The sequence below is a fragment of the Barbus barbus genome, assembly GCF_936440315.1.
Source record: "Barbus barbus genome assembly, chromosome: 15".
NCBI lineage: Eukaryota > Metazoa > Chordata > Actinopteri > Cypriniformes > Cyprinidae > Barbus > Barbus barbus.
In genome coordinates, this window is record NC_136743.1 from 19,699,816 (window position 1) to 19,714,767 (window position 14,952).

At 39.2% G+C, this 14,952-nt stretch overlaps 2 protein-coding genes across 5 annotated transcripts in view; one reads left to right on the forward strand and one right to left on the reverse strand.

Annotated features, from left to right (window-relative positions):
* LOC306881214 (protein Niban 1-like) overlaps window positions 1–2,600 on the reverse strand; it is a 28,963-nt gene extending 26,363 nt beyond the window's left edge. Inside the window, exon 1 of the mRNA XM_079435193.1 lies at window positions 2,403–2,600. Within this exon, the coding sequence (XP_079291319.1) occupies window positions 2,403–2,457 (55 nt within the window). The 5' untranslated portion in view covers window positions 2,458–2,600. The remainder of the gene's footprint in view (window positions 1–2,402) is intronic.
* A 1,254-nt stretch (window positions 2,601–3,854) lies between these two features.
* LOC306881657 (E3 ubiquitin-protein ligase RING2) lies at window positions 3,855–12,153 on the forward strand. 4 transcript variants are annotated; one of them, XM_079435841.1, is made up of 8 exons: window positions 3,882–3,991; window positions 4,452–4,503; window positions 4,726–4,838; window positions 7,719–7,879; window positions 9,109–9,324; window positions 9,581–9,853; window positions 9,967–10,138; window positions 10,907–12,153. In XM_079435841.1, exons 1-8 carry the CDS (start codon window positions 3,965–3,967, stop codon window positions 11,006–11,008), a joined length of 1,116 nt encoding a protein of 371 aa, XP_079291967.1. In that variant the 5' UTR covers window positions 3,882–3,964; the 3' UTR covers window positions 11,009–12,153. The 4 variants fall into 4 exon arrangements, with proteins under 4 accessions (XP_079291969.1, XP_079291967.1, XP_079291968.1 ...); XM_079435843.1 differs by lacking the exon at window positions 4,452–4,503 and having other exon boundaries at window positions 3,855–3,911; XM_079435842.1 differs by lacking the exon at window positions 4,452–4,503 and having other exon boundaries at window positions 3,884–4,228.
* Window positions 12,154–14,952: the final 2,799 nt, after the last annotated feature.

Here is a 14,952-nt window from a genome sequence, read left to right on the forward strand (position 1 = left end):
ACCCAGACTCTTATTCTGCAAATAGTTTACCAGCTGAACCACACGAATGTGATGTCACAATGTCAGCTATTATAATTAGTGTGTCATTCTTCTTTGGTAATAATAAAATACAATTTATCTGTCCACCTGTATTAGGTGACCTTAATATCACTGCAACTGGGGACATTATAATTCCTATAACTACTATGGTGCAATTTATTAAATTACACTCCCATAAAATCCTCCCATGCAAGAACTTTAACATATGCAGAATTTAGGCAATGCAACCTTTTAATCCATCATTCATATTACTTTAAGTCAGCAAATAAATGGGAGTAAAACTTCAGCTGAAAAGACTGAACAATAAAGAGAAGTGAACGTTGGAATGAGTTTCCAATCTGGTCCAATACTTCCTGTTCACTGCTGGCCAGATGAAATAAGAGCAAAACAATCCCCATTATGCAGGAACAGCTGTACTCCCCATCAGGGGAAGGAAACCCATTCTCTGCAGTATATGCACTCAGAATGTGTGACATTCCAGTGAAATCACATACACGCTTTAGTGCATTCACAAAGGCAGTATATCAGAGATTCTGAGAGTGCTGCAAAAGAGCGGTGGAATGCATAACTGAATATGTAAATCTTTGGAAAAAAGGAAATTGTGGTAATACTTTCATTACGGTCTCCATGTTACACACATTAGAAGGTCCCACTTTATATCTTTAACTACAATACTTAAATGTTAGGTACAATATGTTTATTGTGTTCATGCTATATTGCAAAACACTTTTGATGCTATTGAGGTGGGATACAGGTAAGGTAAGGGAAAGGTTTCATGTATGGTTATGTTTTAAGGGTGGGTTAAGGTAGGGTCAACAGTGTAATCATAGATGTGATTACAGAAATCTATCACAAATGTAAGTACATGCAGGTATTTTTTAAATGCAAGTACAATTCAAAAACGTATACAGGTATGTACACAATGAGTACACAGTATGAAAGATTGCTTTAAATGTTAGTCATATGGTTAAAGACACAATATAAAGTGGGCCCTAAACATGGGCCCTAAATGTCTAAATAATAATAATAAAAAAAGCATGCTGATATTTAGAATAGCAACACTGTTGCTTATTTGATATTTCCTAAATGGTAAAGGAATAGTTCACCCAATGATGAAAGTTTGCTCAAATTTACTCACCTTCAGGCTACCCAACATGTGGATGAGTTTTTTTTTCTTCATTGGAACAGATTTGAAAAAATTTAGCATTGCATCACTTGCTCACCAATGGATCCTCTGCAGTGAATGGGTGCCATCAGAATAACAGCTGATAAAAACATCACAATAATCCACAAGTACTCCACATGACTCCAGTCCATCAATTAACGTCTTGTGAAGAGAAAAACAGCATTTTTATAAGAGAAAAATCTATCATTACGGCATTTTAACTCGAAACCATTGCTTCTGGCCAAAATACATGTTCATAACTCCTCGATGAAACAGTCCATCTGTTGTCTTCTCACATCAAAATCCACCAACTTTTTCACATGAGAAAGCAATATTATGGCTAGAGGACTCTATATTTTAGCCAGATGCAACAGTTTGATATTAAAACATTAAAGATGTTAATGATGGATTTGTTTATTACATGCATGCAGCTTTTCTCCTCACAAGATTTTGGATGTCTGGAGACAGTTTAAATCAGCTGTTTGGACTCTAATTCTGAAGGCACTCATTCACTGCAGAGGATCTGATAAACAAGTGATGTAATGCAAAATGTCTCCAATTCCTTCCAAAGAAACAAACTCATCTACACCTTGGATTTCCCGAGGGTGAGCAAATTCTCAGGAAATGTAAATTTTTGGATGAACTATTGCTAGCCTGTAACATTACAACAAGGTCCACAAAATAATAATAAAGTACAATTTATTACTCAGTATTTATAAATGCACAGTAGAGTCACAATGTAAGTGACACTGATTATTAAACTGAGCTATTGCATGATATTGAGCTGCCAGTGCGGGTTAAATGATAGGTGGGGTTAAAGGTGTGGTGGGTGTGCCTCAAACTGTCTAACAAACTGATGACATTTCCTGCTCTACAGTAGTTGTCAAACGCATGTCTGGTGTGTTTTAGTAAAGTTATTACATACAGTTATTATTAGTTAAGGTTATTTTTAGAATTCAATTACCTACAATAACTGATAAAATGATAGATTAATTTAGTGTTTAGATGCCGAATTTCACTGCAAAAAATAGGCTAATGTAGGAAATTTGGAGAAAAGAATAAAGAAGAAGAGTAGGCAACACTAGAAAAATTCCCATTCAATTATAGGCTAGTTATTTCAACATTAGACATAAGAAACCTGCGACGGTCCATAGACTATGTCCATAGACTTTCTAGTACTAGATGGAAACCTGTTTACCTCGTATGTAGCTTATTTTACTCTCGTCCAACAGACTGGATGAGGATGCTCCCATTGTGCAGCGTGCTTTGTCGCGGCGGTCCCGAGAGGAGGGTTTTTTCCGGTTAGTCCGATCCGGTTTTGAAGCGCAGCGCCTATTTTGACTGTCAGATAAAGACGAGCGCAAATAAAGTGTGACTCGAGCATCACAAACTTCCTCAAACTGCAGCAGCGCCGCCCGCTCATCCTCTCAGCTCCGTCAACATCCGACCAGCAGCTCTGGACATTTAATACAGCATTGTTTAGACGCTTTGTTTATTGATGAATTTGCAAATATGTTCATTATATTTCAAACACCTCTTTGTATTTTATCGCAAAAAAAAAAGTATTTTGGAAAAACTTTTGAAAAACAGTAGGCTATAGGCCAATTAACTTTGGTAAAATATGTCATAAAATGGTTCATTCGAAAAATATTAGAATGTGCAAAAGTGCAAAAGAAAGAAAATGAACGGCGCGCGTCCTCCGGGTGGAATTTTTTTTACAGTCTATGGTTGGAATTACTCATAATATTAATAATAATAATAAATAGCAAGATGCGCGCAAAGAAGACGCAAAGTTTTGTACATGTATTTTGTGCGTTGTTATTCTGAATGAATCCTATTAATTAAGAAAGAAGGAAAAGAGATATAAATTATAAAGGAATGTGTAATCCGAGAGATTTATGTTATTACTCTACTCCCCCCTAGAGGCACACTTTGCATGAGCGTTACCAAAGTCCCTTTTGGTGTTACTCTTATAGATTATGTACAAATTGCTAATATATTATGCTAAATATAAAAATAAATAAAATTCTAAAAATGAAATATGTTATACTAAATTATAATTATGAAATAATTATGTGAGAAAAACTTACTGCGTGGCGGTTTTCTTACACAAAACACATATAAAAAATAAATTAGAATTAACTCATAATTTAAGATCCTCATAATTATGAATTAGTAGGCTATATAATATTTACATTTTTATCATTCATTATTTATTTTTTGGACTGGTAAGTAGTTTTTATGCCACATATGACTTTTAATTATTTTAATTATGACTTAATATCTCATAATTTTAAATTAACATCTAGTATTTTTTTTACATTTTGTCAAAATGATTATTTATCAAAACTTTCTTCTCGTTAAACATCAAACAGGTCGCTAGTCCATCAGAATTGCTAGCGTAGAATTACTAAGAATTACTTAAAATTAATAAGGCTATGTTTTTCCCGTTTTTAAAAATATTATCATACATATATATATATATATATATTAGCTTGTAACAATTAAATTGCAATTAAATTTATAAAGAAAAGGGAACTATATAATAAATGTAATTTTGTACACTAAAGTGTTAAGTGTTAACTGTTTACAACTGACTCACTTGTTAAAAAACACATTTCCCAGAGTTCATGTCGGCCCACTGAATCCGCCATATTGAGCGCTGCAGAACGCGCTGGCAGGGAGAGAGTGTTCATAACATTGAGATGTGAGTATGTAAACAGCTGCGGTTTTGCGGAAATATATGCTTTCTGGTTATCGATGTTGATGTTTTCATTAGCGCAAGAGGTACTATATCTCACTATCTTGTCGACAATGTCTTCATAATTGATTTAATGGAGCCTGTAAATACAGCATCTGGATTAGCAGAGAGAGTTAACGTTAGCCGTTAGCTCTACGTTTTCATGACAGCGCAGGAGATAAAACCTTTCCGCATTTATTTTTTCTTTTCTGTTTATTTTGTTTTGGGGGTTTTAATATCTGTCGGTTGCTGGAGAGCAAGCACAGTCATGCATTTGACACTTGGTACGTGTAGGCAGATGCTTTCAGTATTCATTGACACAAAGAGTTAGAAGTGCCTTTAGGAGCTAATTTTAGCCTGCTAGCTCTGTGACTTCAGGCTTAGACGGATTAATCGCTTATTATATCATATTGATATTAAAAAATAAACAGAAACTGCAGAGCTGATGATTATTGAAACGGGGATAGAGTTTAACGTTAGTGGACTAAATAACGTGGCATTTTTCAGTTTAAACCAGCGTCAACAGACCATAACAACCCTCAGATGTCAGTTGTCAGAGGTGATCATAATGAATCTGACTCAGTTGTCCCTGTCCTAATCAATGATATTTGAGAATTAAGTTTTGTGTAAGTCCTAAGTTACATAGAAAATTAAATCATGTATGACTTTTTTGTTTTGATTTAGTATTTCACCAAAACCTGTAGCTAGCTCTTGTGGTAGATTTTGATATTAGTTCCTGCACATCATGTCAATATTTTTCTCTTTGACTGTTTTTTCTCAGAGGTGAAGGACACACAGTGTATAAAGATGACACAAACGGTCCAGATGAATGGGATTCAACCCCTCAGTAAGACCTGGGAGCTTAGTCTCTATGAATTACAGAGAACTCCACAGGTAAGAAAATTAATTGTGCACAGTTTGTACGTTCAGGTTTTTCTAAGTGCCATTCTGACTGTATCTTAGTGAAACCCTTTCAAGGGATGGTTTTGGGATATGTAGTAGGACTGAACGATTTTGGAAAGTAATCTAATTGTGATTTTTAAATCATTTTTACACCAAGATTGAGATTTAATATGCAATTATTTTTTAAAGCTCTTTATGTTCTGTACTATTCAACAAAAACAAGCAATAAATCATTGTATAGTATGACATTAGATAGATTAAACATAGGCTAAATGTTCTCTTCTGTAGGCCAGGCCTATATGTTACGATGAAATTAGGTGATGCATGAATTGATAAGAATGATATTTTTATTTAACAACTACAATCACAGTAGTATATTGACTGATTTGTTGAGCTTCCAGCCTTGTTAGCATGTAGGCTAATAATTATTATGACAACATAAAGCACTGACAAGTAAGCCTGGTGTAAATATTAATATGAAAGTCAGTAACAAATCACACAAACCAAAGTAGATTGCAGAAATATAAAAACAAAACTGTTGCTTTACCACACTTAGTATTTAGGTAATTCAAAGTCACTGTAATAAACATATGTAAACATGTGGATTGCACTTTTTAAACACTCTCTGTTAACTTTGGACAGACTTTAAATAAAATTAGAATTTATATATAAGAATATACACTGAACAAAATTATACATGCAGCACTTTAGTTTTTGCCCCCATTTTTCATGAGCTGAACTCTCTAAGACTTTTTCTATGTACACAAAAGGCCTATTTCTCTCAAATATTGTTCACAAATCTGTCTAAATCTGTGTTAGTGAGCAATTCTCCTTTGCCAAGATAATCCATCCACCTCACAGGTGTGGCATATCAAGATGCTGATTAGACAGCATGATTATTGCACAGGTGTGCCTTAGGCTGGCCACAATAAAAGGCCACTCTAAAATTTGCAGTTTTACTGTATTGGGGGGGTCCGGGGGGCTCCGAAAACCAGTCAGTATCTGTTGTGACCACCATTTTCCTCACGCAGTGCAACACATCTCCTTCGCATAGAGTTGATCAGGTTGTCCACTCCTCTTCAATGGCTGTGCGAAGTTGCTGGATATTGGCAGGAACTGGAACACGCTGTCGTATATCCACGCTGATCCAGAGCATCCCAAACATGCTCAATGGGTGACATGTCCGGTGAGTATGCTGGCCATGCAAGAACTGGGATGTTTTCAGCTTCCAGGAATTGTGTACAGATCCTTGCAACATGGGGCCGTGCATTATCATGCTGCAACATGAGGTGATGGTCATGGATGAATGGCACAACAATGCAATGTATCTCTGTGCATTCAAAATGCCATCAATAAAATGCACCTGTTTTCTTTGTCCATAACATACGCCTGTCCATACCATAACCCCACCGCCACCATGGGCCACTCAATCCACAACGTTGACATCAGCAAACCGCTCTCCCACACGACACCATACACGCTGTCTACCATCTGCCCTGTACAGTGAAAACCGGGATTCATCCATGAAGAGAACACCTCTCCAAAGTGCCAGACGCCATCGAATGTGAGCATTTGCTCACTCAAGTCGGTTACGACGACGAACTGCAGTCAGGTCGAGACCCCGATGAGGACGACGAGCATGCAGATGAGCTTCACTGAGACGGTTTCTGACAGTTTGTGCAGAAATTCTTTGGTTATGCAAACCGATTGTTGCAGCAGATGTCCAGGTGGCTGGTCTCAGACGATTTTGGAGGTGAAGATGTTGGATGTGGCGGTCCTGGGCCTGGTGTGGTTATACGTGGTCTGCGGTTGTGAGGCCGGTTGGATGTACTGCCAAATTCTCTGAAACGCCTTTGGAGACGGCTTGTGGTAGAGAAATTAACATTCAATTCAGGGGCAACAGCTCTGGTGGACATTCCTGCAGTCAGCATGCCAATTGCACGCTCCCTCAAAACTTGTGACATCTGTGGCATTGTGCTGTGTGATAAAACTGCACATTTTAGAGTGGCCTTTTATTGTGGCCCACACCTGTGCAATAATCATGCTGTCTAATCAACATCTTGATATGCCACACCAGTGAGGTGGATGGATTATCTCGGCAAAGGAGAAGTGCTCACTAACACCGATTTAGACAGATTTGTGAGCAATATTTGCGAGAAATAAGCCTTTTGTGTACATAGAAAAAGTCTTAGATCTTTGAGTTCAGCTCATGAAAAATGGGGGCAAAAACAAAAGTGTTGCGTTTATAATTTTGTTCAGTGTATATATTACCTTATTATATATATTATCTTAAGGTCGAAGTCTTCAGTAATGAAATGCACCATAACATTGTTACTCCGCGTGTAGAGTGCCAGGGTTGCCAGGTTTTCAAAACCCGCCCAATTGCTACTCAAAACTAGCCCAATTGCGTTTTGAGAAGGGTCCACCGGTAAAAATTGCATTCCGGGGGATAAAATACATATTTTTAGGAGGGGTTCCCCTGGTAAGATTCACACTCCAGGGGCTAAATATCACGTTTTTGGAGGCAAACCGGATACTTGGCAACACTGTAGCAACTTGATGCTTCCTCTGAAGACTGCTTAGATGTGTTCAACTTGAAGCAGCGCTGCTTAGACCGATCGGTGTGTGTCATCAAAGTACCGCGAGAGCTCTTTTGCCTTACTTTGATGTCATACACGATCGATCTTCAAGTTGAACACACCTCTTTACTCTCGCGTGTCACGTGACCGATTGTAATCACAGCCTCTGCGGTTGAAACATATTGTTTTTTCATATCGTAATATTATCGCAAATGCAATTAATCGTTCAGCCCTAATATGTGGTTTAGTTTTAGACCCTCAATGCAGCTTCTCTGGTGTTGTGCTCCTCTAGGAGGCCATCACGGATGGTCTGGAGATTGCTGTGTCCCCGCGCAGCTTGCACAGTGAGCTCATGTGTCCCATCTGCCTGGACATGCTGAAGAACACCATGACCACCAAGGAGTGCCTGCACCGCTTCTGTGCCGACTGCATCATCACTGCGCTCAGATCAGGGTAGGTTTGGGGTATATGTAGGGTTTATTGTATTCAGATTTATATTATTGTACATTTTCTTTGAGACGTGAAATACATGATCGTATAACTGGATTGTTTTATGTGTATTTTCCATGTGTTGTATTAAAGCTGCAGTCCGTAACTTTTTTTTGGGTTAAAAATTATCTGAAATTAATTTTTGAGCAGTTACATAACCTGTGAGCGTTCAAAACTATCGCCTTACTGTAGCCCGATTCACAACAGTAAGTTTATGATAATGTTTTCTACTGGTACTGGTAGGAATTCGCGGGAAATTTGATCATGCCACCGCATCATTACGTCATGTCTGTAAACATAAAGATGGAGTCCTGGCTAATAGGCTATATTGTATGTGAGGATGCTGCAGGTGGTGGAACATTTATAGCCTTTTCTCACAGCAGCTGGAATAATTAAATTTATCATTTTGTTGGCGGATTGTAATCCAGAAAGGATTGTGTTTATGAAACATGTAAGTGACTGAAATTAGATTATATTCCAGTTTTAAATGTGCATCTGATTACAGATAGTCTGCATGGGATTACACAAGTTTTGTATTTTAAAGAGAACCAGTTCGAAGGAAGAATAATTAGCTTTTTGGTTTAAAAGAATTTCTTAATATGAAATTCAAATGGTATGACAATTAGACTGTACAGAAAATGAAATCTACATGTAAAGCTAACACACACTACATGCATGTAGTCACGCAATGCGTGAGAACACAGTATCCACACCGGTGCGATGACTGACAGCCACACATACACCTCAAACATTAGATTCATCTGCACTGGAGCCATGCCGAAACATAACCCACGTAAAGAAAATAATTCCTCAAATAACTGCAATTGCAGGTTTCAAACAGAGATGGCGGCAAAGAGGCAAAACATATGGACTGCAGCTTTAAAGTTGTTAAGTAAATTCAAAATAAAATAAAAAAATTGATAGAATATTGCAGTGTATATTATAATGTTATTATTATTTTTCAAGTACTCATAATCAACATAGCGCCGAGCATCCCGAGTTCGAATACTGGCTCAAGGACCTTTCCCGATCCCGCCCACCTCTCTCTCTCCCACTTTGCTTCCTGTCATCTCTATACTGTCCTATGAAAATACAGGCAAAAACGCCCCCCCCCCAAAATTTTTTTTTTCTTTTCCTCATTTGAGAAGTTTAAGTTCAGTTCCATGCCAATTTTAAACTTTTCTGCTTCACAGGAATAAGGAGTGTCCAACATGCAGGAAGAAGCTGGTGTCTAAGCGCTCCCTCCGTCCAGACCCTAACTTTGACGCCCTTATCAGTAAGATCTACCCCAGCAGAGACGAGTACGAAGCCCACCAGGAGAGAGTGTTGGCCCGCATCAGCAAGCACAACAACCAGCAGGCGCTCAGCCACAGTATTGAGGAGGGCCTAAAAATCCAGGCAATGAACAGGTTAGATGTCTGATATAAATCCATGTGGGAATTTTTTTTTCTCATATTTACGTTCGTGAATTCTTATTTTATTTTAGTTGTCATGTTTAGTGTTATCTCTTATCTATGGCTGTCATGTGCTGAAATCAGTTGTAACTTGACATGATATTGAATATTATGTTTTTACTCTTTTGTAAGACAATACTTTTTTGTTTCTTTTTTCTTCATCTGGTTTTGTTACTTTGCTCCCACCGTTCTTCCACCGGGGGTGCTGTAGACTGCAGCGGGGGAAGAAGCACCAAATTGAAAATGGCAGCGGGGCAGAGGACAATGGGGACAGTTCACATTGCAGCAATGCATCAGTGCACAGTAACCAAGAGGCCGGACCCAGCATCAAACGAACCAAAACCTCCGACGATTCGGGACTGGACATGGACAATGCCACAGAGAACGGAGGAGGAGACATGGCACTGGACGGGGCCAGCGAGATTGAGCTGGTGTTCCGGCCTCACCCGACACTGATGGAGAAAGAAGACGCCGTGCAGACAAGGTGAGCCAGTTCTGTTTTAATTAGTTTTGCTTAACTAATTTATTATCATTTTAGCTATATGCTTTAAACAAGTTTCATTTTAGTCTAAATTTAAATGTTATATTTGTTACCAGATACATTAAGACTTCAGGGAACGCCACAGTGGACCACCTCTCCAAATACTTGGCTGTCAGATTGGCTTTGGAGGAAATACGCAAGAACGGAGAGGCAAGCCCCATCAACGTAGAGGCAGCCAGCGAAAAACAGTACACCATCTACATCCCTACAGCAAACAACCAGTTCACAGTAAGTTTGGTGTCAATTCATCTAGGGCTGCACGATATGGTCAAACAATCATATTCTATCATTTGGACAAGGATTGTGCTATGATAAATATTTTACATCTCATACTTCTACTTGGATGTCACACCAAATTCCCTTTCAAGGAGAGTCTGTTCACATGCCTCCAGGCAGCTCAAACAAGACTAAGTCCTATCTAAATGAATGGGGGGAGTCCTGAAATCTCAAAAACTGCTAGCTGAAGTCGCAATTAAATTACATATTTCAAATCAGCAACAAAATCTGAAATGAACTGCCCCATGAATGTTGTTTCTTATGCTCAAATGGCGTTAAAAAAGCTTATTTTTCAGGCTTGACCAGCCAATGCGCATGCGCAGTTAAATCACGCTTATGACTGCACATGCGCATTGGCTGGTCTAGCCTCAGGTTTCTATGGGAACTGGAGCTTCTAAGGGCCGCTACAGTGACGCAATGACTTTACCAATCAGCGATTGGCTCTTTCATTTAGAAGGCAGGACTATTTCACCATATTTCGCGTTGCAGTTTCTCCCATTCATAAGTATATGAGTGAACCGTCTTTGTATTTCTATAGTCTTGGGTTACACCAGTTATCAAGCTTGCCAATTTTGCATTGCTTTCAAGCCATAAATACTTAGATCACTCTTCAAAAGAAGGAAAACTAAAGATGTGACTTCACTTAAACTAAAACTCCTATTCTTATAAACTGTCAAACATGCTTTTCTTCAATATGACAGTGTTCATTTTCACTCACAGGTCTTGAATGGCTCTTTCTCTCTGGAGCTGGTGAGCGAGAAGTACTGGAAAGTCAACAAGCCCATGGAGTTGTACTTTGCCCCAACGAAGGAGCACAAATAAATCCAGTGAGACACGAGGGTCTGAAGTGACCCAGGACAGACTGATGGTTCATCCGCTCTTTTCTCTCCTGGTTTCTTTCTTTCTTTCTCTCTCTGTTCCTCCTCATCTGGAGTAATACTATTCTCTGGAGCCCCAGCTCCTCAATAACTATGGCTGCTTTGATTTGTTTTTTTATTGTCTTTTTGTATGGGAACGAGACCAGGGTTGATCAATGGGAATAGGGTGGGAGGGCCATGGAAGTCAAACCAGTGTGGATTCATTTTTTTTCTCCCCCTTTCAGTTGACACAATCATTTCATTGTTACATGTTGAGTCCTTTTTGAGTCAAGAGGACTCAGACGTTGCCTTCAACAAGCCAAAATTTTAGTCTACAAAATGGATAATGCATCCGTAACACCATGAGGAAATCACGCTGAGTGCTTCGTGAAAGACTCTGTCAGAAGGTGGCTTTTGTAGCCAATGGCGCTGTCCTTTAATATCAGACTTGACCAATGATGTTCGCAGAGCTGTAAGAGATTTTAAGTGCATTTTCAGACACACCACTCCTGTAGCAGCAACATTTGTTCACTAACATGACTGCATCTTGCCACTGTGTACCAGTACGATGTGATGGCTTCGTTCACATGACGCTGTCATGTCACTAGTCTGTACTACTGTGTTGGTCGTCCGATGTTTCGGGGATTGTACATACATCACTTTATAGAATAACTACCTGGAAACTGTATATTGACAGTTATTACAGTATCGTTTCATAAAAACATAAGTTGGCGGTTGTACATTTGGACACAGTTTTTCATAGATGCTTCATCTAAGACTTTTTAGAGCATGAAGTACTTTTAGTTTGACATCCTTCGCATACATTTGAGTTCAATGTTGTTGTTTGGAAAAAAATGTATACAGCGTTCTTCGTTTGGAAAATAAATTAAAAATGTATGCAAATTCTGGTGTTGAACTTTGTGCCACATTGCTTTTTAAAAAAAAGTATAGGAGTAGCAACAACACAATTCCAGCAGATGGGGCAAGTGCTTCAGGTCATTTAAGGCTATGGTCCTAAGATTACCATAAGTAAGACATACAATAAACTGATCATTATTTCATAGTCTAATCAATAAATGGCCAGTAATGCAATTTAATACTATTTTGTCTAAAAAAAAAAAAAAAAAAAAAAACACTAAAGGAAAAAATCTGTGAATTTAAGCATCACAACATAAAGTACAGCATGAAAATGGATATTAATTTTGAGATTTGTAAAGGATTACATTTTACCACTGTTTTATAGGGTCTTAAAGATTGAGTGATGATAGCATAGGTAGTTTGAATGTAAAGATAGAGGAAATAAAATACATTTTACAATATATAACTATAGTTGTTTTATTGTAATACAATAATAGAGTTTTTATTGAGAAGGGGGGGTTCCTCCTGAAGTCCACTATCATCTCCACAGTTTTGAGCGTGTTAAGCTCCAGGTTGTTAAGACTGCACCAGACAGCCAGCTGCTCAACCTCCTGTCTGTAAGCAGACTCGTCACCGTCCTTGATGAGGTCTATGACTGTAGTGTCGTCCGCAAACTTCAGGAGCTTGACAGAGGGGTCCTTTGAAGTGCAGTCATTCGTGTAGAGGGAGAAGAGCAGTGGGGAGAGAACGCAACCCTGAGGGGCGCCAGTGCTGATGGTGAAAGTCCTGGATGTGAGTTTGCCCAGCCTCACTAGCTGCTGCCTGTCTGTCAGGAAGCTGGTGATCCACTGACAGATGGAGAAGGGCACAGAGAGCTGTCTCAGTTTGTCTGAGAGAAGGTCAGGTATGATGGTATTGAAGGCCGAGCTGAAGTCCACAAATAAGATCCTTGCATAATTCCCAGGTTTGTCGAGGTGTTCCAGGATGTAATGCAGTCCCATATTGACAGCGTCATCCACAGACCTGTTTGCTCTGTAGGCAAACTGAAGAGGATCCAGCAAGAGTCTAGTGATGTCCTTCAAGAAGGCCAGGGCCAGTCTCTCAAGTGACTTCATGACCACAGACGTGAGTGTGACATGTCTGTAGTCATTAAGTCCAGTGATTTTGGGCTTTTTGGGGACTGGAATGATGGTTGAGCGTTTGAAGCAGCAGGGAACTTCGCACAGCTCCAGAGATCTGTTGAAGATCTGTGTAAAGATGGGAGCCAATTGGTCAGCACAGACTTTTAGACAGGCATGTGAAATACTGTCTGGTCCTGAAGCTTTCCTAGATTTTTGTTTTCTGAAGACCCGGTTCACATCCTCTACACAGACTTTAAACGCAGGTAGAATGGTGGGAGAGGGAGTAAGGGGGGGAAGGTGAATGTGTGAAGTGCAGATCAGAGCGGGTGCTGGGTGTCAGTCTGGCCTTTTCAAATCGGCAGTAAAACACATTGAGATCGTCAGCCAGTTGTTGATTCTCCACAGACTGTGGGGGTGGTGTCTTGTACATGGTGATGTTCCTCAGACCAGTCCATACTGACGCCGGATCGTTGGCTGAAAGTTCTTTTTTCAACTTCTCAGAATAGTTCTTTTTAGCCACTCTGATCTCCTTTGTTAGTCTGTTCCTGGCCTGGTTATACAAGATTGTATCCCCACTTCTGTAAGCGTCCTCTTTGGCCTGACAAAGCTGTTTGAGTTTCCCAGTAAACCACGGTTTATCATTATTGAATGATAAGAATGTCCTGGTGGGGATGCATATATCCTCACAGATATTCCCCCTTTTCCGTCTGAGCGCGCGTTTGACTAGGACCGCTGCCCCTCCGACCAAAACATCCAACAAAGCGTCTGAATAATCAAAAACCGGAAAAAAAATTGTCTGTAGTGTGTTGCCTTATGTCCAGTAGTTCGTCTCTGGTAAAAACGGACAGTAAGAGAATGACTAAACACAGAACAAACAAACAAAAACATTAAAAGAACGGGAGCGTTCCACACCACAGCAGCCATACGCGGCGCCATCTCAAGAGGACATCTCATTTTTTCTGTTTATAGTTGTTCCTCAGGTCCATTGTTTTTACATTGTGCCCAAAAACTGTTGTCTCCTTCCCTCTGTTCCTATGGCTTTCTCCTGTCATTTATCTCTGTGGAGTGGACTGTTGACATATGAGACTTGATGTGGTTTATTCTGTCTGCATGCTCTGCAAGTTCTTCTAACACATGATGCATGTGGCTTGTTTTTACAGCTTTTAGCTTTTACAGCAAATATGCATGGATGGCAGTGATATCTTTATTTATGTATATTCGTGTTTCTTACATATGTTTTTTTTATTTAAATATAATAATCATGCATTGAAAACAATTGCTCTCACTTTTACAATTTACAATCTGTGTATATTTGCATAATAAATTGTGGTGCTGTGTAAATTTTAATTTATTATGCTTTTATCATGTATCAGAAAGAATCAGTGTTTGTTTAAACTCTCTTGCTTTATCACAGCTGCCTTGTAAATTGAGGATCATAAATTAATTTTGTTCACACTTGTGAATGAGAAAGGTGTGTGGCCAAGTATGGTGACCCATACTCGTTATTTGTGCTCTGCATTTAGCCCATCCAAGTGTACACACAGTAGTGAACATACACCTGGAGCAGTGGGCAGCCATTGCTGCGGCGCCCGGGGAACAGTTTGGGGGTTCGGTGCCTTGCTCAAGGGTCTCACCTCAGTCGTGGTATTGAGGGTGGAGAGAGTGTTGGTTATTCACTCCCCCACCTACAATCCCTGCCGGACCTGAGACTCAAACCCACGACCTTTGGATTACAAGTTCAACTCTCTATCCATTAGGCCACGACTGCCCCTAATATATATGTGTATATGTATATGTATAGACCCAAAATAGTACTTCAATAGTAATAAGATTTATTTTATGTTCCACAGTGATGACAGAATGATCATTTTGGGGTGAAATAACCCTTGAAGTATTTAAAAATCTATAAATAGCACTGCATTAGTTATGA

Bases quoted from the DNA above. Each gene is read 5' to 3' on its own strand.
- LOC306881657 (XM_079435842.1), top strand. From the start codon at position 4,108: ATGACAGCGCAGGAGATAAAACCTTTCCGCATTTATTTTTTCTTTTCT. The intron at 4,839-7,718 runs GTAAGAAAATTA...GTGCTCCTCTAG, and splicing joins AATTACAGAGAACTCCACAG to GAGGCCATCACGGATGGTCT. The intron at 10,139-10,906 runs GTAAGTTTGGTG...TTTCACTCACAG, and splicing joins CAGCAAACAACCAGTTCACA to GTCTTGAATGGCTCTTTCTC.